Source organism: Aquarana catesbeiana, linkage group LG01 (genome assembly GCF_042186555.1).
Source record: "Aquarana catesbeiana isolate 2022-GZ linkage group LG01, ASM4218655v1, whole genome shotgun sequence".
Classification (NCBI taxonomy): Eukaryota; Metazoa; Chordata; class Amphibia; order Anura; family Ranidae; genus Aquarana; species Aquarana catesbeiana.
This window is the reverse complement of record NC_133324.1, coordinates 473885767-473912505: the sequence shown is the minus strand read 5'-3', so window position 1 is coordinate 473912505 and position 26739 is coordinate 473885767. Positions and strand designations below refer to the sequence as shown.

The window sequence follows — 26739 nt, the reverse complement described above, 5'->3', positions numbered from 1 at the left end:
AAAACGATCTGGTCTTTTGCCAGGAAACTGGTCCAGGGCTTAAGTGGTTAAGGAACAGGGCAAATGCATGAGGCTTTTATTTTATTTTTTGGTTGAATAATGATTTAATGTGGTGTATTTTCTATATATTTGGATGCATAGAATGCACTTTTTGGTTAAGTTCGATTGGCAGATAGCATGTCTAATTGTATTTGTTTTTTTTTTGTAATGCACAATAAAAAAAATTGTGTAGAATAATACTTGGCTATGTGTTTTACTTCAAATGGACAGTTTGGGAGTAGGCAGTTGCATTTAAAAAAAAAAAATACAATGTAAAACTAACAAGGGACACCAAAATTTGTTGGCAATAACTCCATCAGTATCACCAGCAAAGCAGCTTCATTATTATCCCGTTAAAGAGGAAGAGAATGTGCGCTGCATTTCGAGATTTCATAATTTGCCATGTCTTGAATGTTAATTCTCCATTACGAACGTTAGTTTACAAGGCCGACCGCTTCTGGCTAGTCCTTGCTTCCGAGCATACTTATTTGTACTTTGTACTTTGGACTTTTGTCCGATGGACTTGTGTACACGCGATCGGAAAATCCGACAACAGACATTTGTCCGTGGAAAATTCGACAACAATTTTCTGATGGACCGTACAAACGGTCGGATTTTCCGCCAACAGCCTGTCATCACACAATTCCCGTTGGAAAATCCGATCGTGAGTAAGAGGCTTAACTCTGAGTTAACACAATATAAATCTGCCCTCCAAACTTACAATTCCGGCCTCCTCACTGCCAAGCAGACCTATTTTATCACTCTCATTAACAACTTATCACCCTGTCCCCTTCAACTCTTCTCCACCTACTCTCTACTTCGTCCTCCACTGCCTCTACCCACTAACTCACTCACTGCGCCAGTCACTTCAAATATAAGATTGATACAATTCTTGAAGAGAACTTCCCTGTACAGATACCCTCCCTGCTTAACACTCCTCCATGTCCACAGGTACAATCATTACTTCCCTCATTCATTCGCACCACTATTGATGAGGTTGCTAAACCTCTTTCGAACATCCAGCTAACCACCTGCCCTCTGGACCTTGTTCCTTCGCAAATGCTACACTCACCCTCTGGCTCTATTCTGCACTCTCTAACTTTTAATCTATCCCTCTCTTCTGGCATCTTCCCTAACTCTCTAAAACATGCACTAGTCACCCCCATACTTAAAAAGCCCTCACTGGACCCCACCAATCCTAACAACCTGTGCCCCATCTCCTTGCTCCCCTTTTTATCCAAACTTCTTGAACGTCTGGTTTACAACCAACTGAGCGACCACCTTGCTGTGAATAGCCACCTTGATCCCCTTCAGTTTGGATTTCACCCTCAACACTCCACAGAAACCGCCCTCCTAAAACTAACAACTGATCTAACGGCCAAAACCAATTGACACTATTCTGTTCTCCTACTGTATTGAATTGTATTGTAACTGTATTGTCTGCCCACATGTTGTAAAGAGCTGTGCAAACTGCTGGCGCTATATAAATGTTATTATTATTACAGTGGATGACCTATTGATGTCAGTATATCCTAGAGTCAAAATAATGTAAGCATGCTGGTATACCCTTTACAAATAAGTGGAGTTTATTCCTCCTAAGGGCTCGTTCACACGTGTATTTAAGCAATGTTTTTAAAGCCTCATCCATCCTTCAATGCTGGCCATGAATATTACAATGGGCACCACACAGTGTGGTAGTGTTGTATTAAAAATGAAGCAACATGCTGCTTTCAGGATCAGCTCACCTCCATTCATTTCAATGGTAGCATGCCATAACCACACCTTAAAGCGGAGTTTCACTCAAAAGTGTAACTTCCGCTTATCTGTCTCCTCCCCCCCTCCTCCGGTGCCACATTTGGCACCTTTTGGGGGGAACCTGTTTTTGATAGGTCCCCCTTCCCCACTTCGAGAGACGGCACTGCGGTGCCATCCCTCTGAAGTTTAGCTCCCCCTCCTCCTTCTGCCGGGCCAATTAGAATGCGCAGCGGGCGTTTCGCGCATGCGCAGTAGGGAACCAGCTGTGAACCAGGAACAAATCGGAAGTTGCTAAGGCTGTCACTCATCAATATGGAGTTTGACTGCTTTAACACCTTCTGCTCACCCAATCTTGTTCCCTTGGACTACCACCTGTTCTCTAATCTAAGTTTACAATTAGAGCCCTTTCACACTGGGGCGGGGGTGGCGTCGGCGGTAAAACGCCGCTATTATTAGCGGCGTTTTACCGTCGGTATGCGGCCGCTAGCGGGGGGCGGTGTTACCCCCCCGCTAGCGGCCGAGAAAGGGTTAAACACCACCGCAAAGCGCCTCTGCAGAGGCGCTTTGCCGGCGGTATAGCCGCGCCGTCCCATTGATTTCAATGGGCAGGAGCGGTATACACACTGCTCCTTCACCGCTCCGAAGATGCTGCTGGCAGGACTTTTTTTACCGTCCTGCCAGCGCATCGCTCCAGTGTGAAAGCCGTCGGGGCTTTTACACTGGAATGAAAGTAGCGGCACTTTCGGGTCGGTTTGCAGGCGCTATTATTAGCGCAATAGCGCCTGCAAACCGCCCCAGTGTGAAAGGGCTCTTACAACTTTTCTGGTGTGCAGAACTGGTCAGGATCTTGTTTTTATTTTTTGTGCATTGGTATCTTTTTGAGCATAGGGAATTTATGACTAAGGCCGTGATTGTATAGGAAATCTGTATTTTGTTTTGCACTGTCTTGCTGTGTAGCAAAATTTTCGACAAAATCAGAATTTCTACCTAGATTTAGTTTGCAAGGGGAACTGCTAAATGTATTACACAGTGCTAAAGATACTTGCCCTGGATGAAGCATTGTAAAATGAAGAGTATTGTGTAACATACTCGATAACTCTGTTATTTCTGCAAGGGTTACTTTGACAGATGTGCAGTCAGCCTTTTGGAAATGCATTCCAGTTATGTGTATATAAGCTTCATAATGATAGGTGTGATTTGATGATGAGCTTAAAGTTTTGCAGTCATTGCTTACTAAACCACAGATTGGCTTGTTTCCAGTAAGCCATATTCATTCTTTTGGTTTGCATTGTTATGAATGCACCTGCCCAGAACAAACAGCACAGCAGTTTGCCTTGCCTCAAGCAGTTCTTGTGTGTGTTTGTGTGTAGAACAATCATATCATGTATAGGTAAACATTCATATTCTGTGCTGGTAAGGTATTAGGGTAGTTTATGTACCTTTAGGACTATAAATTATTACTAATATGAAATACAAATGCATTGTAAGCAAACGATAACAATCTAAAGTTGTAATATTAATACCATCAAAGCTTTTATTACCTCATTCCTATTTTTGTTTCCCCCTCGCTCAGCATGGCCATCATTCCCAGAACAGCTTGTATTTTATTATTTTTTTTGTTTCAGTAAGTAAAAGGTGTTCTCTGATTGATGAGGTGAAGAGGAAGGATGGTGAGTGACATCACAATCTCTGCCTCATCCAATCAGAGAACATTTTGCATGCGTTAAAAGAAACTACAAGCTGAAATTGACCTCTTGTGTTCACTGTGCAGAAAGAAAGCCTTCGGCGCAGGACCTGAAAGACCATGGCGGTCAATGTAGTGATGTCGACTATTACAGTGATTCTTTGCTTCTACAGTCTGTGTCAGATTTAGACCTGGGGGGGGGGGGGACCCAGGGCACTTCACGTTCAGGGGGATGCCCTCAAAATGGAAATCTAATTTTTGCCAGATAAAAAAGTAAACTGAAATTAATAAACCACATTTGTTAAAAAAAAAAAAAAAAAATATGTTAGGTTCAGAAGAAGACTTTTTTAATTTCTCAATTTTATTGACTCCAAGAATACACAATACACAAGAAATTGAAATTGGCAAGTCCTACATCACAGTTATCCATCACCCTAGAATATTTACAAAAAGCCTTTCTTCCTGCATATAGCATCTGCAAAATCTTTAACTCATCAAACTGTATCATCTTGAGGGCACTGCCCTCAACGGCCAGTAGGCACAGGGCACTTATTCTTTCATGAGTCATCGCGGATAATTTTTTATCTGTGCCAATTTTCGGAATGATCTTTCTCCCTAACAACTAGCAACCATCATGCTCAAATATATTCTAAGAGCTACATTAACACCTGGAAAGGTATCAGCAAGCCCTTCATCGTGTAAACAAAACTGCCTGAGATGGCGTAAGACATGACCAAAGCCTGGGAAAGGCTACAAACTGGACAATTTCATGAACAAACACACTACTGAAGTCTTGAGGGAAAATAAGTTTCATTTTTTTATTATAAAGGAAGTCTGGGGCCCCTTCTGGCGGGGGGGGGGGGGGTGTTGTGTTCCAGTGGCCCCTGTTGCCCCCTTTTAAATGCAGAATTGTCTACAGTGGTCCCACAGGTATGGAATTAATATAATGTATATTTACAACCCAAATTCCAAAAAAGTTGAAACGCTCTGTAAAATCTACAAAAAACAGAATGCAATGATTTGCAAATCTCATAAACCCATATTTTATTCATTTTTTCTTTCATATGACATCCTCCCAAGAATGCACCTTGCGTGGCCACTCCAGTGCGATCTGTCACCCGCTGCTCCGTGTACAGATTAGTCTGTCATAATGTGCTAGTATGTGGTGCATACTAGTACATTATGACTTATACCTGCAGGGGGGCCATTGCTTTTTTAATTTTTTGACGGTCTGCTACCGCTTTAAGTGGAGATCTCAGTGATTGGATAATATTCAAACTCAGTCATTTACAATAATTCAGTGAGTGACTTTTAGGCTCATACAAAGCAGACTGTTTGAAGAATAAGACAAATAAATTACCTTTTAATCTTCGCCCCAACAATAAAAATGTGTCCATTTGAGCTAGTTCTGTGAAGTATCGTGCTTTTAATTGGCGTACAACGCAGGGATTTTAACAAACTGTGTTGCAGTTTCCTACTTTTTCTACTCTGGAGAAAAAGCTGTTTGTTCCAATATTTTCTTTGGATGCTGATTCTAAATGGGAGGGTCTGGATTCATTATTATCACCTGGTGCACGCTCAATGTTAAAAAAAAAAAAAAAAAGTGGAGTGTCTTCTTCCCTTTTTAGAAGTATTTATTTATTTAACCCTTAGAGCCGTTTCACACTAAGGCAGCGCGACTGCCTCAGGCGACCTGCACACGACAGCAGCGGCGACTTGCAAAATGACTTCTATATAGAAGTCAATGCAAGTCGCCTCCAAAGTAGTACAGGAACCTTTTTCTAAGTCGGAGCGACTTGAGTCGCTCCTACAGTATTAGGACGGTTCCATTGTACAGAACGGAACGCGACTTGTCAGGCGGCTAAGTCGCCTGACAAGTCGTCCCAGTGTGAACCGGCTCTTAGAGTATCTTGGCAAAACTTAAATTACTTTTGTAGGAATGCCTAAAATTTGTCTTGCATCTTAGTGCAGATTGATGGAAAAATTGGTGAGCCAATTGCACAAGAAGAAATGACATTTTTTGGGTGTGGTTCTGAACCCACAGTGTACAGAATGACTCTAGGCTGTCATATTGCATTGAATTTTACAGAAATGACAGCGCTGCAGATTGAAAAGGAAAAGTAATTTTTATTTCCATTCAATTATTCAAAAATGGCTTGTGTAGCAATCATATATGCTAAATATATATTTATTTATTTATTTTTGCGTTTTTTTTTTTTCATGAAAGCGGAGTTACCCTTTAAGATCACATGTAAGCAATTTCTTTATGTTATTTTAGACTATAGTGTAAAAAATAACCTACCAAATATGGTTATGTCTGTTTTCAGGAAATGGTTTTTATTGATGTGAATAGATATGTTCCACGCAATAAAGACATAGGTTTTACATTGATTGTGCATATTACTGCTTGCACTTCCTTGTTTTGTGAACAGTGGAATGTTTGCTGGCATGGTTAATAGGCTGACATTCAGTGACTGTTACAGCATTTGAAGAAGAGAAGAGCAATCTCTCCTTCATATGACCTGGAAGTGGCCCCCCTAGCTGACCGAAAAAAAAAAAGGAAAAATATTATGCTAATTTAACTTAAAAACACCCAAATGGCCTTTGGACATCCACCACAAATGAATGCCCTGCAGGTAAGTCACTTTTGTCGAACTGTCTAAATGCACGTTTTGTTCTGACATCTGATCAGTTTCTCATACTGCATCAACTTGGTTGATCCACATAGTTACAGAGTTCTGCAAGGTTTATTCGTTTTTGTATGTCATATTAGTGATATGTCCGGTTGTTGCTGGAGTCTGTATGGTGTATGTTTTTAGATTTATGGTATCTGTGTATATAGTTACATTCTAAATTGTGTTATAACAAGTCTGGACAAAATTCAAAAGCCTGGTAGGCAGTTTGCCTAAAAATAAAAGTCCCTCCTTGCTTTGCTGTACATTTTGTTGATCATCTAAGCATATGCTCCTTGATTCCTTTCATTGGTCCTGCGGCTTTCAAACTGGACTGAATCTTGATGTAATGGTGTACTGGAATTCTGCTCCTAGCTAGTCTACATGGCCCTGTCAAGGCTGTATTCCCCCCTTCATGTTGGATGTATTGTAGACTCTTCAGTTATGAAGAGGGTTTAAGATAACTCCATGGGTAGTTTTTTTTTTCTTTTTCTTTCTTTTTGAATGTTATAACGCGAGGCTGCAACCACCAGCCTCACAGTATGAGATGTTTTAAAGTCCATTTGGAATTTGTGTTTGTTGGTTGAGATAATTTAATATTTATGGCTGGAATAATTGGAATTCCAGTGTTTAATGATCTGTTTAAGATATTTGATATGATTACATTTCAGAGGTGTTATTTGCAAGGAATAGTACATTTTGAGGTTAGAAGTTTAGACGTGTTGGGGAGTTTAGTATTTTGCAATGGTGATTCAATTGTTTTCTTAATGAATATATATATATTTAAAGCAAAGATTGTAAATGCTTAATTTTTAAAAAATTAAAATAACAGATGTCATGCTTGCTTTCTCTCTGCAGTAGTTTTGCACAGAGCAGTCCCAATCTGCCTTAGGTACCCTGCCAGTGCTCCTGGCTGCCCCCCTTCTTTCTCCGCTGAGTGCCCACATAGCAAGCCACTTGCTCTGGGGGTACATGTGCGTGCTCACACCAGAGCCACCTCTGTAAGACCCACAGAACTAAGACCCACAATAGTGTGCTAAGTCTTCCCTGGGTGCTCTACATTTGACTCTGTGTACCGACTTTGGCTTGTTAACCTGACTATCCCTGTCTGCTTGTAGCCCTGACCCTTGGCTTGTCCTCCTGACTATTCCTTGTTGCCCGGGATTGCTGCTTCCTCTCCATCCACCAGAGCCAGCCGTGAGCGTGAACTGGGAGACCCTGGGGGCCGCGACCTGGAGTCAGCTGCAGCGAAGTCCATCCTCACAATCGGAGGCTCTGGTGAAAACCTGCTGGCTCTTAGACTCCGCTCCCTGGGCAATCTTGTGCTTTAGCTCCCTGTTCAATCTGTTTTGGTGCTCAGGTGAAGCTGCTTTCCTGAACCACCTAGAGCTCCATCCGCAGCAGTCAGCTGAAGGGTCCACAACCTTAGCGGTGCGCTCCTAACCCTAGCGGTGTACACCTGTCACCTGGCCTCAGGTGACCTGACAGTTCCACAGACAGCAAAAAAACTAATAATCTAAACCTTCCCTATTGTATCCATAACTAAAAAAAAAAAAAAAAAGTTAGACTGTACATACACTTTAAAGGTAGCACCAAATTATGTTTTGAATGACTTTATTCAGTGACAAACATTATTAACTCATTGTTCGAGAACAAAGCCATATAATTCAATGAACCCTTTACAAAAGAAGTAACTTTTGTCACCTTCACATTCCTTTCATACCATATATAATTTACATTGCTCAATTTAGCCTACTTGATAGCTGTCACTGGCTCACACGGAGGGTGAACGAAAGACATGTTATTTGCGAAGGAATGTAAATGTGTTCGTATCTTGCTTAAATAAATAAAGCTGTATTAATACAATGAAAGTAAGTTCACTCAACTTATACATAATTCTAGAGAATAATTGTGGAAGTTATGTCTAACAGAATTATGATGGTCAATGGCGACCCTTTCACATACCAGTTATCAACTGGTCTTAAAAATCTTTCTGTACAGATAATCGCAAGCTTATGTGTGGGATTTTTAGTGCAACTGTGGCCAGGCTATGGCCTTTTTAAAGTGAACATGTTGCCAGATCATGCACACTGAAGTATTAGGTAATTTTAAACAAGCAATAAAAGTACTTTAATACAAGCATTTTTTTAATCTCTAGATCTATAAGCATTTTAGGAAAAAAGTCGTATTCAAAGTTTACAGCACAGACTTTGAAATTTAAAGTGAGAGTCCACCCTAACACTTAAATTCTCCCCTGCAATCAGCCTTATGTCTCAAAATGAAAAAAAAATCACAGTTTTTCTACTTTTTTTATTTTGCAGAATCCAGTGCCGTAACATGACTTTGAATGTACTTCCTTCTGAGACTAAAATCAGCCAGTGGGTGTGGTTACTGAAAGCTAGTGACATCACTTCCTGAGAGGGACACTGTCCCTGTGTAGCCAGTGGTCATATACAGGATGGGAGGAGCTAATCATAGGTTCCTGCCCTGTGTTCTCTCATTGTACATCCTATTTCATGAGAAAATGAAGAAATAAAAAGCCCCATCCACACAGTAGGGGGGGGGGGGGGTGCAGTGCACATATACAGTATAGCTGTGCACAGGCGAAAGGAGCTGGACACGGGGGGGGGATTGCCAGCGTAGCTGGAATTGCTCTAGGGTCTCGGCTCACAGTCTACAATGATCATAGTACAGGCAACTACACTAAGGCTCAGTTTCTACTAGTGCGACTTGTCATGCAACTTTGGACACAGCCCATTGATTTCAATGGCACCCGTTCCCATCTATGTGACTTTGAGAATCAGCGACTTTTAAAAAGGTACCTGCAACGCTTTTATGCGACTTTGATCCAGAGAGTGTAATGTTGGATCAAAGCTGCATTTGAAGTTGCATCAAAGTCACACTCCAAAGTCAGACTATAGCCTTAGGCTATGTTTCCACTAGTGCGACTCCAAAGCTGTGCGATTTAGAGTGCAGCTTTGATCCATCTTTACACTCTGGATCAAAGTCACATCAAAAGTTGCATTAAAATAGTGCAGGCACCTTTTCAAAGTCGCATAGATACAAGATACTGTAGCAAGTATTACGGGCCCTCATCGCCGCCTTGACCTGGTCGAAAGATTTTCGGAGCTTCTGCGTCTCCACTGAGTAGTCTGGGAAAATTAGCAGCTTGCTTTGAAAGCGCAGGTCCCCGAGGACTCGGGAGGCACGCAGTACCTCATCTCTGTCATGGAAGTTAAGCAGTCGGAGGATTAGGGTCCTCGGGAAGGGGGGGGGAGAGACCAGAAGGTATGGACCTAGGTGGAACTCTGTGAGCCTGTTCCACTATGTAATGAGGTGAGAAGTGGGCATTTGTTAGAAGACTACGTAACAGATCTTCCTAAGGAAGAGTGTCCTGCACTCTCCCAGGGGATTTTCGTTACATTTCCGTATCTTTATCTATCTTGGATGATAACAGCCCAGATCTGGATTCATTACTTTTGATATATGACCAAATTTCTTAGTCTGTGGCTACCACTGACTGAGGGATTCCTATATTTTCTGATATGAACAATCTATGATTATATCTGGTCTTCTATGAATATTCACTTTGATACGGCATCCCCTGCTTGAAAGTATCATACCTAGACACTCGTGATCATTGATTCACAGGTGGTTCCTGGGTGTTTGCCTGGTGATTCGCTCTGACCTCATTGCGCCACCTTGCTTTTTCCCTCTGCTGGAAATTACTTTGTCGATCACTGATTAATAATATGTGATTCCTTTTGCAAGTGAGACCCCTCTCTCTTGTTTGCAACTACTGAACCCCAAATGTGTCCTGAAGAAGTGTACAACGAAATGCGTAGACGCATTAGGGCTCATATATATATGAGATTGTTTTTTGTATATATGATTTTTATCGATGTTTCTTTCATGTCCCGGTTGTTTGTAATAAATATATATATTTCAATAAATGCTAATATTTTTGTATATCTCTACTGTTTGTTGTGCCTTTAAAGTCCGACCACAGGTTTTCCTTTTTTGTAATTTCTGTTTGAGCCTTCGGAAAACTCTTGTGATGTCGTATAAAAACATTTGCTGTTCTTTTACACATTTTTACTTTTAGCTGGGTAAAAATAGGCCTAGGTTCACACCAACTGCTGATTAAATGCAAGTGTGTATCTTCCCAGTCTTCTTTAGCCTCTAAGGCTGACATTAAAAGTAGGCGTTAAAAAAGCCCTTCAAATGCCTGTGCAAATGATGCAGTGAACAGCACACAAACCTGACACACCTGAAGCGTTATCGTCACGTCGCTTCAAAATTGCAGCCTTCTGCTGAGTCAGGAGGCGTTTTTGAAGCCTTTCAATGCCTCCAAATCAAGTCTATGGTAACGCTTTGCAAACGCTCTGGCAGGCAGTTGCGGTGCGCTTGCGGGGCATTAAGATTAGTTTGAATACTGTAATGGAATAATTTGTGGAGCAGTTTTAACGTGCCTTAACACTCATCAAGCACTTAAAAACTGCCTATAGAGCGTTTCGGGAGCATTTTTAACTCCTCATCATTGCTTGTAAAACACCTAACGCCCATACTAATGCTATAGGAGCATTTGTTAAGTGTTAGAAGTTTAGTGAAGTGTGAACAAGCCTTAAGAGGAGAGGGTTTCACTCAGCCCATCCATGGAAGTCTTATTTTACCTTAAATTAGATTGATTATGAAGAATAGATTCCCCTGTTACATCCAACTCCATGTTAGGGAGTCAGAGCTGAGAAATTATGTGGAGAGATCCTGGGAGATTTCAAAATGTAGAAAGTAGTTCATCCTAAGATCCATTTCCCATTACTGATCCATTATTTATGCCCAAACAGACATTTAAAACATTGACTGAAAGCCGTTATTACAATTAACCAGCTTGAAGTTACCGAGGCATGTGGTCATATTGCAATTCTGTCGCAGTTATGCACATGCCATAAATCTCTTAAACCATATAAAATGAAAATGCCTAGTTTTTACATGATGAATTCCTATTCTAGTGTCTTATCCAGCCATATAGGAGCTTATTTAATATGAATGCACAGAGGAGTGCTCTGTAGTTACCCATATAAGCTAATTGTGTTTTGGCTTTTGGAAGTTTTTAGTGCAGTCAAATCAAAAATAAAAATGTAAGTCAATGAACTTTTAATATGGTTTTATCTTGTATACAAAGTGCACATTTTAGTTTACAGACTGCATATGCAAATTCAAAAATATAATACTATTTTCACCAGACATGGAAAACTCATTACTATTTTAACATTTTTATCATGAAACTGACTATAACTTTACATCGCTTTTATCCCTTCTTCAGGCTATCGTGAATGCCGCTGCCAGACTCATCCACCTTACCAACCGTTCAGTGTCCGCCACCCCTCTCTGCCAATCCCTCCACTGGCTTCCCATTGCCCAACTAATAAATTTCAAAACACTAATAATATCATACAAAGCCATTTACAACTCTGCCCCAAGCTACATCACCAATCTTCATATATCGCCCAAACTGTCCTCTCCGCTCCTCCCCCAAGCCCTCCTACTCTTGTCTCCTCCTCCCATGCTTGACTCCAGGACTTCTCCAGAGCCTCTCCCATCCTCTGGAACTCACTACCCCAATCTGTCCGGCTATACCCCAATCTGTCCGGTTATCTCCTACTCTGTCCACTTTTAGGTGATCCCTGAAAACTCATCTCTTCAGGGAGGCCTATACTGCCTTCAGCTAACAAACAAATCTTCTACTTCCCTCATCAGTTCATCCCCCACAGTTACTACCTTTTTATTTCACCAGCCCCTCCCTATTAGACTGTAAACTTGCAGGAGCAGGGCACTCCTAAACCTCTTGTATTGAATTGTATTGTTGCTGTATTGTTTCCCTTTATATTGTAAAGCTGCGCAAACTGTTGGTGGTATATAAATCCATATAATAATAATTTGGAGTGTATTTTTTTTCTGTTGGTTTGCAGGGTAGCTGCATTCATTTGGTACTTTTGTGGAATTTTGCTTTTTAATAGTTATTTAACCGTGGGTAAAGCCTGAAAATACTTATCACGGGCAGTCTATTTTCTCATGTTTATGCCCCTTGGTTGAGTTAAAGTGGTTCTAAAGCCTAAACATTTTTTACCTTGATGCATTCCTTGCATTAAGTTAAAAAATATTTAGGGAAGGGAATAATTATTGCGCTACCCTAAAAAATGAGGATGGACAGTGAGTGAGTAAGCTGCTACAAACCATGTGACAAGAATGAATACCATATATTAAATAAATGTAGCGCTAAATCAACTTGTATAAGTAATAAATGTGCACGTGCATATAATGTCCCAAATAATGCCGTGTGGCTGTCAACACAAAAGTCCACAATCAGGGTAAATGAACCATGGGGCAATACATGCAACTTCTCAACGATGTACTCAGAAGTCTTCAAGGTAAGTAGAAGGATGGAATACGCTTACCAGCTGTGTTGGATTCTATTGCCATAAGCATAGAATCAGTAAGACTTTGTGCCACCAAGGGCAGAAACATGAGGTGATGGAGGCAAGGGTAGAGCCTCTATGGTGGAGGCAAGGGTAGAGCCTCTCTCGGCTATGGATGTCCCTTCTGGTCCACTAGAACTGGGTCAAAGATGATTTCCACAGATCAATAGTTCCCAGCAAATGAGCAGCTGTCCCTTCTGGTCCACTAGAACTGGGTCAAAGATGATTTCCACAGATCAATAGTTCCCAGCAAATGAGCAGCACCTCCTCTTTGCTAAAAGAGGAGGTGCTGCTCATTTGCTGGGAACTATTGATCTGTGGAAATCATCTTTGACCCAGTTCTAGTGGACCAGAAGGGACATCCATAGCCGAGAGAGGCTCTACCCTTGCCTCCATCACCTCATGTTTCTGCCCTTGGTGGCACAAAGTCTTACTGATTCTATGCTTATGGCAATAGAATCCAACACAGCTGGTAAGCGTATTCCATCCTTCTACTTACCTTGAAGACTTCTGAGTACATCGTTGAGAAGTTGCATGTATTGCCCCATGGTTCATTTACCCTGATTGTGGACTTTTGTGTTGACAGCCACACGGCATTATTTGGGACATTATATGCACGTGCACATTTATTACTTATACAAGTTGATTTAGCGCTACATTTATTTAATATATAAAAAATATTTAGGCATTAGCATCTCCCTTCACACCCCCCCCCTTTTTACTTACCTGAGCCCTCATTCTACCCAACGCTGCTTCTCCCCCCTCACTTCCGGGTCTCGTTGGTTTTGCTGGGGCACCGGGAGCCATTGGCTCCCAGTTCTGTCAAACAAAGCCAGTGACGATGGAGCAGGGATGGGGCCAAGTCCCTCTGTCTGTGTCAATGGACACAGCAGTGGGGTCTGGGAGCGAGCGCACGATTGCCCCCATGGGAAGCGGCTTCCCATGGTAGACTGTGGCCCTAACACTTTCACAAGCTTTCCTGCCTAGTCAGTTAAAGGCATTGTTCATCTTTACCAGAAAACGGTTTATGTCGATAAAAACAAGCTGTGCAGCTTTGACCAAAGTTGAATAAGGCCCTTACTATAGGTGTAGGCCATGTATGTACCTCCTGAAGCCTGACTGAAAAATGATGAGGATGTTGCTCAGAGAGGCCTAGCTGTTAGTGTTCACCGTCACCATCGTAGGAGTGAGCTCTTTCTGATTCCAACCTCTTTACATGCACGGTCTCTCCCCTGATGCAGTAGTTCTGAGCTCCGAGTTTGAAAGCTCGCTCCTGTGATGGTAGATGTTAACAGTAATAGCTGGGCCTCTCTTAGCAATGTCCTTGGCAGCATCCCGGGAGTATTCCAGTCATGCTTCATGAAATGCGTAAATGGCGTACACCTATAGAAAGGGCATTATTTAATGAACAGTTTTTTTTTTCTTATCTACAGACACCTTTTATCTGTATAAGCAGTTATTTGGTAAAGGTGAAGTAACCCTTGGCTAACTCATAGAATCCATTTTGGTTTGAGTTAAGCAAATTTGTGCCAGGTTTATGTTGATGCTGCATTTACCCCAAAGCATATACCTACCTTTCCATTGTGATGTCAGAACATACTTCTGGGTCCTGGACCAAGTACTGCTGCTAAAAGTAAACCGGTCATAATTGATCATTTATTCAGAAAAATATACATATACAGTATAAGCAGAACTTATCCATGTGTGAAGTGCACATGGACCGTAAGGGAAATGGGGCCGACTGTTCTACTTGGTGATCACTTCAAATCAATTTGCATCACTTACCTGTCTACCCGCAATATGCCATATATGCTGCCACTGTATCCACCCTTTGAGGGGGGGGGCAGGTGCCCATGATACTGGGAGAGACATGCACATCTAGTCAAGCAAGAAGCAACTGCAATACTGCCTGTGTGAATGCATGAGCTGGCCTGCACCCACTGCACGCCGTGCACCTGTCTGCCTGGGAATTGGTAGAAACGTGTAGAGCGGACTGCTAAGTCAGTGTGGTTTGCCTTTTTGCATGGCACTGTTGTACCATAGACCTCTGCATCCAGTGATTATGGGTTTAGAGTGGCATGCGCATTTAGGCCCATGGAAAGAGAGAAGGACATACTGTAGACTCCAGATGCCAAAAAATTACCTTCATAAGGTATAGGCCGAGGAGTAATCGATTATCTGTAATATGTGGTAATATACAGTATAATGTAAATATTGGTGCTATTTTATTGCTTTAAAGGCAGTGCTGCTATTATTCATGCAGCTATCTCTCCAGCAAGCATGCAGTAAGTATTGCTACTGTCGTTAGCAAGGTATATGCTAGGCTGGATATACCTCTGACCTCTGCACTGTGTACAATGCATATTCCTGAAGGCTGCACTGTGTAGGTTTTAGGTTTTAAAGTGTCACTAAATCCACATCATAAAAATATATCAATAGCTGTATTACACTCTGTTCATACTCACTTAAACACTGAGATTTGTTTTCTGTATTCTGCAAAAGAACATTGCTGATCCTGCTGTTGTCTATCTCCCTCTTCTGTCCAAGTCCCCAATGCAGCTGGAGATTTTGCAGCTGTGGTGGCAACTCTGCACATGCTCAGTTTTCAGTGAGTTTCTATGCTGAGAATTTCCTCCCTATCACATCTGAGCAGCTCATGTGATTATAGAGTAACACATGTGGGTTTATACACAGTGGTAGATGACAGCCCACTCCCACCTTCCTCCTCCATGTACACTAACCAGCTAAACACAATGGGGACGGGATTGGTGGAAGCTTCACCTCCCTCATAATCTAAGACACAGAGTGGAGGGGTGTGGCAAAGCCTGTGACTGGCAGAAATCTGCCCATACCATGTTATTGCCAAAAAATAATAAGATTTGATTTGAAATTTTATGACAATTTAAAACCATTTATTGATAATATTCATAATTTTTACTCTGTATTCTAAAGACTGCGTTTTTGTTATTTTTTTTTTCTTTGTTTGTTAATTTGAACATGTGGCCAACAGCAGATGACTAGAAGCTCATCCACCCCCCTCCTGTTTGTTTCCCTGCAGACAGGCTGGGAAAGAGCTAGGTCACGTGACAGCTGTATATTGATTAACCACTTGCTGACTGCAAAATTTGCGGTTTGCAAGTGGTTAACCGGGATTATGGCTGAACATATCAGTCATAACGCCGGTATCGTTTTTTACAGCCGGCAGCTGGCCTTCTCGCTGGTGCTGCTTACTGTTTCTGCCGATTCGGTGCCACCGGCTGGTCACACCGGCGATCGAAGAGTTCATCTGCTTTGACCGCCTCTATGGTCCTCGTGGACCAGAGGGAAGTCATGACATCACTTCTGGTCCAGACTGGAAGTAAACTATTTTTTATTTTTTTTTAACCACTTCAATACAGGGCATATTCACCCCCTTCCTGCCAAGGCCAATTTTCAGCGCTGTAACATTTTGTATGACAATTGCGTGGTCATGCAACACTGTACCCAAATGAAATTTTTATCATTTTTTTCCTCCACAAATAGAGCTTTCTTTTGGTGGTATTTGATCACCAATTTTCATTTTTTGCGCTATAAACAAAAGAAGAAGAGCGACACAAGTTTGAAAAAAACCCAAGTATTTTTTTACTTTTTGCTATAATAAATATCCCCCCCAAAAAATGTCCTCAGTTTAGGCCGATATGTATTCTACATATTTTTGGTAAAAGAAAATCGCATTAAGCGTATATTGATTGTTTTGCGCAAAAGTTATAGCGCCTACAAAATTTTTTACTAGTAATGACGAGCTGCGATTTATTTATTTTATGGTAACTGTGGCATTTCGGCGGACATATAGGACACTTTTGACACTATTTTGGGTTTTGCGATCAGTGCTATAAATATGCACTGATTACTGTATAAATGTCACTGGCAGGGAAGGAGTTAACACTAGGGGGTGATCAAGGGGTTAAATGCATTACCTAGGGAGTGATTCTAACTGTAGGGGGAGGGGACTGACTAGGGGAGGAGACCGATCGGTGTTCCTATATACTAGGAATACTAGGAACACACAATCTGTCTCCTCTCCCCTGACAGGATGTGGATCTGTGTGTTCACACACACAGATCCACAGTCCTGCTCTGTAACGAGCGATCGCAAGTGCCCGGCGGACATCGCGGCCGCCGGACACGTGCATCGGCTCCTCTGTGACGCAGTGGGCGTGCACGTGCCGCCCGGGAAGCCAAGGACGTCATGATACCCGCCCAGGATGGGAGATCCCATCTGCGGACGTCATATGACAATGGGCTAGTAGGGAAGTGGTTAAAGCAAAAGATCACTTTTTTTTTTTTTAATCTTTTTGTTTTTAAAGGTAAAGAAAAGATTTGGGGTCTTTTTTGACACCAGATCTCTCCATAAAGAAGACCTGTCATCCTTATTTCTGTTACAAGGGATGTTTATATTCCTTACATTCCTTGTATTAGGAATAAAAGTTATCAAAAAAATTAAGGGAACAGTGTAAAAAAAAAAAAAGTAAAATAAATAAGTAATACTTTTTTTTTTTTAATGCGAAATGCACACGCAAGTCGCACATGTTAATGGTACCACACATGTGGGGTATCGCTGCGAACATTAGAGTGAGAGCAGTATTTCTAGTGGTAGACCTGCTCTGTAACGCTAAACAGGTAACCTGTAAAGGCGGTTAAAGCATTGCCTATGGAGATTTTTAAGTACCGTAGTTTGTCGCCATTCCACAAGTGTTCACAATTTTAAAGCGTGACATGTTAGGTATATATTTACATTTTACAGAAAAAATAGAGTAAAGTGTATTTTTCCCCAAAAATTGTGTTTGCAAAACTGCTGCGCAAATACCGTGTGACATATAAATATTGCAACGATGGCCATTTTATTCCCTAGAGTCTCTGCTAAAAGATAAATTAAAAAATGTATATTTTTTCAAATGAAAAAAAACTGATTTAAACTTATAAACAAAGAGTGCCAGAATAAGCCTGGTCTTAAAGTGTTTTTTTTTTTTTAAATTAAAATTACAGTACCACCATCTATAAACAGAAATAGAAGGGACAATGTAAATTAAACCGTGTGCGTTTGGTATCATGTTGCCTCACTCATAATTTTCTGTTGCCTTGCTACATCATGCTCATTCTTTTCCTATTCTCATCCTACCTTATGATCTTGCACACAGGCCCACTGCATTCAGAAAATGCTCCTAATGCATGTGGAGTGAAAGCAAAGGGTTAGTACTCGGTGATGTACTGAAGTAATTACAGCAACAATAGAATTAAACAGATGCTGCTCTGCATGATGCAATGTCTCTCTGCACAGTAACTGATCAGATTTCCTGAACATAATTTAACTAGTACAAATTCTAGCCTTTGTGCACGTTGATTTCCTTTCATCTTTGATTAACTTGCATTTCCATTGTGGCAATGACAATGTACAGCACTTTCTTTTTTTTTTTTTTTTTTTTTGTACCCTTCCTTTTTATTTATCTAGCTGATGTCTATGTGTCTCTATTATTGCATGAAGGTACAGACAAAATGACTGTTGTTAGTCTACAATAAAAGACGCATTGTTCAACTAGATGAATGCCAGTTAAATTTAATTCCACAAACCAATATCTACCTAGTGATTTTCAAAATAACACATGCAATAGGAAAGATTTAAATAAGTGGTCATGAAATAGATACTCTTGAAAGTTAGGGCCTTCCGGGCGCATGCGCGGAGCTGAGCGGTATGGACGTGCCTACCTAAAGCTCCGTTACCTGAAGGACGGAACAGCCGGATAATGACGGGTACACAGGGTTTTCCCGCAACTATTCCTCCACAGTCTGTGTCCATAATAAATTGCCATATTGGGGCTCTATTCCCATAAAATTGCCATATTGGGGCTCTATTCCCATAGACGAACGGCCCTCCATGAAGCTGAAAAACGGCAAATCAGACAGTCAAAATGGCAAAGATGCCGTCCCCCTCAGGAACGTCACGCGGGGCTGCAAAAGCCAAACACACAATCTTTGGTCCTCTCAAGAAATAATGATTTTGACTTGGAGAATCTTGAAGATACTTCTCAAGCTGAAATTTCTCCCCCAGCCACGTTAAAACAGATCGAAAAAATGCTCCAAAAATCATTAAAACGTACCTCCGACCATATTACAACTAGTCTCACTAAAGGGATTAGGGAACTAGGCCAACGCATGTCTGAACTTGAAATTGGAGTAGATGACATGGAAAACCTATACCCTGAATTACTCCACAGATTGAAAACATTAAAGAAGAAAATACCATTTTACAAACCCAATAGGAAGATTGTGAAAATCGTGCAAGGAGCTCCAATTTACTCATCAGAGAAATCCCTGAATTTGTATTTGACTTACAAGCCACAATGATAGCACTTTTTCAGGAACACAACCGGCAATACCAGTGGAACGACTTGAGATGGACAGGGTTCATAGAGCCCTAACATCCAAAAAACCTGAAGGTCCTCGTCGCGATATCATTGGCAAGTTTCATTTCTACCGTACAAAAGAACAACTATTGGCTGCTGCAAGAAATAAAGAATCTCTAGTCTTCTAGGGGCACAATTATCAACTGTTTGCAGATTTATCGCAACTATCAACAAAAGAGGGGCACTGAAACCCCTACTTAAAATATTGCAACGTCATTTAATTACGTATCAATGGGGTTTTCCCTTTTCTGTGCATTTTACTTATCAAGCCACAAAATATACCTGTCGTACTGCAAATGATCTAAAATCTACTCTTCAAGATTTGCATCTATTAAATTACACCCAAAACCTAGATGGCTCTCACTCAAGATCAGCATCGTGTTCCTCAGGCAAGTCATCTAACTCAGCAAGCAGGAATGAACATATGTTCATAAAAAAAAGAGAGGTCGCGGACCCAGTACCTAATGATTCTATGGACTGAATGTTGCTTATGCTTATTCTTAAGGTTTCTTTACCAAGTGACAAGTAGTGTTCACTAGTTGGTATTGTTTATTTTTCAAACAAGCCTTAATATGGCTCTTTTTTTTAAACATTATATCTGGTTAAGTTAATAGGATTTTTTCCCCTCATTTTCATGGGCTTCTACTTGCATGCTTTACTTTTCTTATTCCGGGAAAACTAAAGTTGTATGCATACTTGTTTTTTTTCGTTTTTTCATTTCAATTTTTTACTCATTTTTAGCCTTAATGAGTTTTTTTCTGTTTCTCTTAATGTATTTTACACATTGCGACTGAAGCACATAATTATAACACAAATGGTTAGCTTCTTATGAAAAATGGATACTTTTCCATTACTTATTCTTCATAGTTTTCGAGCCCTTACTTTATACTTGGGCATTTTCTATATATTATTATGATACCATTTTAATGGTTGGCTTTCCGTACCTTTCAGGGATGTTCCCTGCGCTCCTCTTTCGCTACCCTTGGTTGCTCATTGAATTGGTGAGTAACTGACAGTAGCTAATGTACCCTTGGAGGGATTTTTTTTCTCCCCTCAACAGTTATGTTATAAGTCTATACATATTTTATCTAATACTTACGACATTTAACTTTAACATTTTCATCTCTCTTTACCCCCCCCCCCCCCTCCGGTGGCAAATTCTTTCATATATAGTTGTTGAATACATGATAAGGTACTTATAACTACTTAACACTATGGCTCCTTTGAACATTCTATCCCTGAATGTACAGGGACTTAATATCCCACAAACTAAGGCCTTATGATCCTTTGCTTCTAGAAAAGCGTACATCTTATGCCTTCAAGAAACCCACTTTATAACACAATCCACCCCTAAATTTTTTATCAAGCTATATTCCCAAATCTTTACAGCCTCTGCCTCGACTAAACAGCGTGGCGTACTTATTACATTCCATCGTAGTACCCCATTTACACTAGTAAAAGGCCGATATTTGATTCTTACAGGTCATTTATTAGATACTGCTGTCACTGTTGTGTCTTACTATTCCCCTAATAAACGTCCTACTTCTTTCCTCTCCCATCTACTACAAAATGGTAGCTTTACATAAGATAGGTACTGTAATCATTTGTGGAGATTCTAATCAGACTCTTTTTTCCCTTTGTAGACCATCCACCTATACCTCAACTGAACATGCCTAATAAACATTCCTTTTCACAGCTTATTACGAAATACAATTTAGTGGACTCCTGGTGTGAGTTGAATCCTACTAAAAGACAATATACAGGAAGTCCCCGAGTTACGAACACAATAGGGACTGTAGGTTTGTTCGCAAGTCGAAGTTGTTCGGTAGTCGCATCACTGCATTCGTAAGTGTAACGTCCACCTGTGCATAGATGTGGGATGTTCCAGGCGCTTGTTATGTTATCTGGGGCTCTTCTGGCCATGCAGTACATGTAGTACTGCAGTATGGGATGTGTCCCGAGATATCCAGGACCAGAGTGGAGCACAAGTGGCTAGCATTTGAGGCCGTTCATAAGTAGGAGTTGTTCGTAACTCGGGGACTGCCTGTACAATTACACGCGGATTGACCATATATTTTTGACTATAGGAATGGCACCTGAAATTCTGACATGCAAAATCTTACCAATCCCATGGTCAGATCATAGCGCAATCTATACTGTTATTGCCTATTCCTAAAGCACGTGATCCCACGTGGATTGTTAGAGATTATTTACTTAAATATTTATCTAATAAAATAAATATTGAATTGGCGCTTAAAGGAATTTTTAGAATATAATTCTTCTACTGACATCTCCCCGATCACTCTATGGGGAGAACATAAGCCAGTTCTTCGGGGTATGTGTTTAAGACAAGCTGTACTGTTTAATCGTGAACGAAAAACTCTTGAATTTAAAACGCTGTGAATTAGAAAAAAAAAATGGATTACATGCTATATGGCATTTCAAAATAATCCCTCTCCGACATTGCAATTGAATTTAGATAAAGCCAAACTAGAGTTTGATTTGTTTCTCATAGAGTCCGCAGACAAAACTATTAAGAGATCACGACATAATTTCTACAAGAAAGCGAAAACGAGATACGTTTTTGGCCCGTGCACTTATTACTAGTCACATTCCCTCCAAACCTATACACCTTAAAATATCCAAAGATGTATATTCCAATAATCCTATGAAAATACTTCAAAAATATAAATCACATTTATCCACTTTACATTCTACTGATAGTGAGCTGGATACCTCCAAGGCGAACAATTACTTTTCCCACATTTCTCTTCCATCATCTAAAACGCAATGGCAAATGTTGGGGGATCTGTATTGGTTGAGGTGTCCAATGCAATCATAGATCTAAAATCGAATAAAAGACCTGGTCCCGATGGATTTTCTGCTCTTTATTACTGAACATTTGTGGACATTTTCGCCCATTTTAACTAGTGCCTTCAATTCTCTTCTAAAGGGACACTCCTTTAGGAAGGAAACCTTAACAGCAATTATTTGCATGCTTCCCAAACCTCAAACAGATGATACTTTGTGGTCGAATTATCGTCCTATTTCCTTATTGAATTTAGATATTAAAATTTTAGCCAAAATTCTTGCCAAAAGACTAAATACAATTATCGTTAATCTTATACATCAGGATCAAGTGGGTTTCGTGCCTATTCGACAAGACAGTGATAACATTAGACATGCAACTCTTTTATCTCATGCTGCTAAAATACGTTGTATTCCTACTTGCTTTCTTTCTCTTGACATTTAAAAAGGCATTTGATACTATATCATGGTCCTATATGCACTTTACCATCCATAAATGGGGATTTGGTCCACATGTTTTAAAATGAATCTCTACATTATACCATGAACCTAGAGCAAACATTAAATATGCAGGCTATAAATCGTAAAAGTTTAATATACAGAAGTGCACACGACAAGGATGCCCGCTCTACCCACTTTTGTTTGCATTGCTTATTGAACCCCTGGCACAAAGAATAAGAATGGAACCCACCATTATTGGTATTGAATTAGATGGTTGTTATCACAAATTATGCTTATTTGCGGATGACATTCTCCTATTCTTGGCTTCACCACAAGTATCTGCCCCCAATCTTATGGTTATATTAAATAAATATTCAATAATTTCAGACCTTGAAGTCAATGTTCAAAAATCAACCGCAATGAACGCCTCATTATCTGAGAATGAGAGATTAGCTTTGTTACCCTTTAAATGGGCTGCACAGTCTTCCATATCTAGGTATCCAGCTCACTGCCAACCCTTCAGACCTATTTGCCGCTAATTATCCAGCTTTGTTGAAACTAGCCACAAGTTTGTTATCAACATGGTCACCCATACCATCCTCCTGGTTGGGGAAAATGAATATAATAAAAATGACTATACTACCTAAATTCTTATATCTATTTAGAGTCCTCCCAATACATATACCTGCCTACTTTTTAAAATTATACAACAAAAAGTAATACAATTTACTTGGGAGGAAAATCAAACCAAGATTACCTAGAAACACTTTGTACCTGCCTAAGATAATGGGAGGTTTGGGTTTTCCAAACTTTTCACTATACTATAGAGCAGCTTAATTGGCACAAGTATCCAAATATCTCTCTACTATAGAGACTCCTTTATGGGTAGCAATTGAACCAATGGACCCTCTTTCCATAAATAATATCCTATGGCTACGACCGATAGATCGTAAAACTTTAAAAAACCAGATAACTAAACATGCTCTATCTATTTGGGATAGGCATAAAATTTCACATGGTCTACATTATACTTATAACCCACTCTTTTTTCTTTTCACAAAAATCCGGCCTTTTATCCAGCATGGATATCTCCCAGAACTTTTCAGGCCTGGTCTAAAGCTGGTATTTCATGTCTACATGATATGACTTCAACATCGATTCGTCCCTTCCCGGAATTGTGTGAAACCTATGCACTTCCCTAATCCAAATTATTTCGCTATCTCCAAATCAAACATTTTTATTCCCATCCTTTAAGCACTAATTGTAATATTAACACTCTCTCTAAATTTGAACAAAACTGTATGAAAAACCCACTTACCAAAGGTCGCATTTCCACCACTTACTCTCAACTACTAGCTCATTCTGATACAAATTTGCCATCCTATGTTGCAAAATGGGGAAAAAGATCTCGATCGTACTATTGATATTACAGAATGGCCTACAATATGGTCCACTATCAAATCGACTTCACCAAACATAGTCACAATTGATACATCATACAAGGTACTTGCACGTTGGTACTTGGTCCCTGCCAGACTCACCAAATTTGCACCTGATTACTCAGGCCTCTGCTTTGGTGGCTGCCCCGATCAGGGCACATACATACATATTTGGTGGCATTGCCCAATTGTACATAAATTTTGTAAACATGTATTTTCCCTAACCTCGGAAATGTTTGAATGTTCTATTACCACAGATGCGACAATGGCTCTTTTAAATTTTCAAGCCAGACACACATACACATAAACAATTCAAATTATTCCTTCAACTCTTGACAGCTGCGAAACAGACAATTACTAAGGCATGGAAAATGCCTATATTGAACATCGCAGAGAAGAAGAACAGAATGAATCAATCAATCATTAAGGCATGCAAAGATGGATGCTTTTGGATAAAAATAAATTGAAAGAGTTCGATACTTTATGGAGACCATGGATTGCAAATTGTCTCACTAGTACCTTTGACAATTGAGTACTCTCATCCTGGTAATAGACTTTTTCTCATGTGATTATACTGTTGTCTTCTAGAAGTAATTTTGCCTCCGGATCCCTACTACTCCCCTTACCTCTTTACCCTTCTCCCTCTTTTCCTTCTTCTTTTAAGGTTTTTTCCTAAATCTCCTTATTCATAATTTTGCATATTACCAAATGATTTTGTTATCAATCTTCTTTTTATTACATTTTTTAAAAAAGACAAGTAATACACATCATACCATCTTCAAAAATACATACATTAAGCCCGGGTTCACACCTATGCGAATTAGATGCGGCTTACACCGTATCTAATTCGCAGGACATTTTAAAATACATTCATATGAATGCATCTGGTTCACATATGTGCGTTGCATTCGCACTGCGCATTGCACAAAAAACGTGTGCGTTTTTTGGGCATTGCGGTGCGAACTACAAGCCTATTATCTCCTATGGGAACGCATCTGATTCGCAGATGCATTGCGTTCTGAACAAGGATTTTCTCTTTCTCCTCACTACACCCCCCCCTCTCCCTGCTCTCTATTCCTGAGCAAAAAACGCAATGAATCCGTTGAACAGGAGATTGTTATCTCCCCAGTGAAACCTGAGCTTCAATTCGCACCGCACAAGTGTGAAACAGGGCTAAAAGTTCCTTTTACATAATAAATAATCTTAATGATACCCACTTCCTCCTGTTTCTATAGAATCATCTAACTAAATTCCTATTACTCATACATACCTCAAAACATTCATTTTCTATTGCTCATACATACATCCAAAAAAAAAAAAAAATTCCCTCCCCCTTTTTTTTTTTTATTTTTCCTTTCCTCCCTCTTCTTCCTTCCCTTTCATCCCATATCCTTCTCATTCCCCTCCAATTATAAATACTCCATCAGTCTATTTGAGGACCGAAATTCATTTTTGCCATATTTCTGGCATCTGATCCCCTACATACCCCTCTTCTCTTATCTGTTTTTCCATATATTCAATTTCGTTCATTTCACATATCCATTCCAACAGAGTTGGCTTTTTTGTTTTTTTCCAATTTCGCGCTATAATTGTTCTAGCTGCAGTTGTCATGTGGTGAAGAATATCTATTTTGGTTACCCTTATTGTATCTGATGTAAGGGAGAACAACGAGGTGCTTATGTTTGGACTCCTTTCTACTCCTGACACTTTCTGAGATATCTCAAATATTTTGTCCCAGAAGCTCCTCACTCCTTGACAACTGTACCATACATGATCCATAGTCCCTCTTTCTACCTTACATCTCCAACACGTTTCTGTATTAACTTTGTTAACTATATTTAAAGCTACTGGGCTCCAATACCATCTCATTGCGATCTTATAATTTCTTTCTTGATATTTATTTGCTATAGATGTTTTATGTATTATTTCAAAGATTTTCTCCCATTCTTCCTCTGATATAGGATTTTCTATTTCCTTTTCCCATTTCTTCATTCCTATTAATTCTCTAAGTGAACCGGAGGGGAGTAATAAGTTATATATCTTTGATAATTTTTTAGTTGGTTCTTGTTTCTCTACTAATATTTTTTCAAATTTTGTTTTTGGTCTATTTATCAAAGGTATTTTTTAACTCCATGAATGTCTTTAATTGATAATATTGTAACCATTTGCTTTTATATTCAGGCCCCAAGTCCTGCAATTTTGGTAGTTTACCATCCACTAGGATCTGTTCCACCCTTGCGTTCTCCAAAATATTCCATTTTAAGTAATTTGTGGTTTCTAAAGCTGGCGTAAATTCAGGGTTGGAGAACAAAGGTGTCATAGGACCAGTCATAGTGGAAAGTTGCCCCCTTTTTATTATAGTATCCCATATTTTTAATGTAGCATTTACAAAAATTGTTCATTCTTTCTTCTTTGGTCTTAAATGGGGTTTAATCCAAGGCAGGAACCTAAGTTGTGGTCCTATTAATTCCTCTACTAGATTTACCCATTGTTTAGTTTCCTTATTATGATGCCAATCAATAATGCTAGTTAATGATGCTGCTTGTAAGTATTTTGTAAAATCTGGTAATGCTAAACCTCCATTTTTTTTTATTTCTAATTAAAATTTCTCTTTTTATTCAAAGGGTTTTATGAGCCCAAATAAACCTCACCATTGCTTTTCCCAGTTCCATCATCAGTTTCTTAGGAGGGACTAGGGGAACTGTTTGAAAAATGTATAATTATCTTTGGTAATATATCCATTTTCCAAGTGTGTATGTTTTTTTTAATAATGATATATTTAGTACCTCTGATTTATCATAATTAACTTTAAAGTTACTCAATTCCCCAAATCTTTTAAATTCTTTTATTAAGTTTGGAATTGTTGTGATAGGATTAGTTACATATATTAACAAATCGTCTGCATGTACGGCTGTCTTATAGTCTATATCTTTGATCTTTATCCCATTAATATCCTTATTTTTTCTTATTGCTGTGATAAGATGTT

At 39.8% G+C, this 26739-nt stretch overlaps 1 protein-coding gene across 2 annotated transcripts in view; it reads left to right on the top strand.

Moving 5' to 3' along the window:
- The window catches only part of CORO2A (coronin 2A), a 215368-nt gene that overhangs the window by 31720 nt on the left and 156909 nt on the right, over positions 1-26739 (top strand). The window contains exon 1 of one of the 2 annotated variants that reach the window (XM_073591254.1): positions 5880-6114. The exons of the other annotated variant lie outside the window; for it this stretch is intronic. Coding sequence (XP_073447355.1) covers positions 6076-6114 — 39 coding nt within the window. The 5' untranslated portion in view covers positions 5880-6075. Of the gene's footprint in view, positions 1-5879; positions 6115-26739 lie in introns of those variants that run through there. 2 annotated transcript variants of the gene reach the window in all.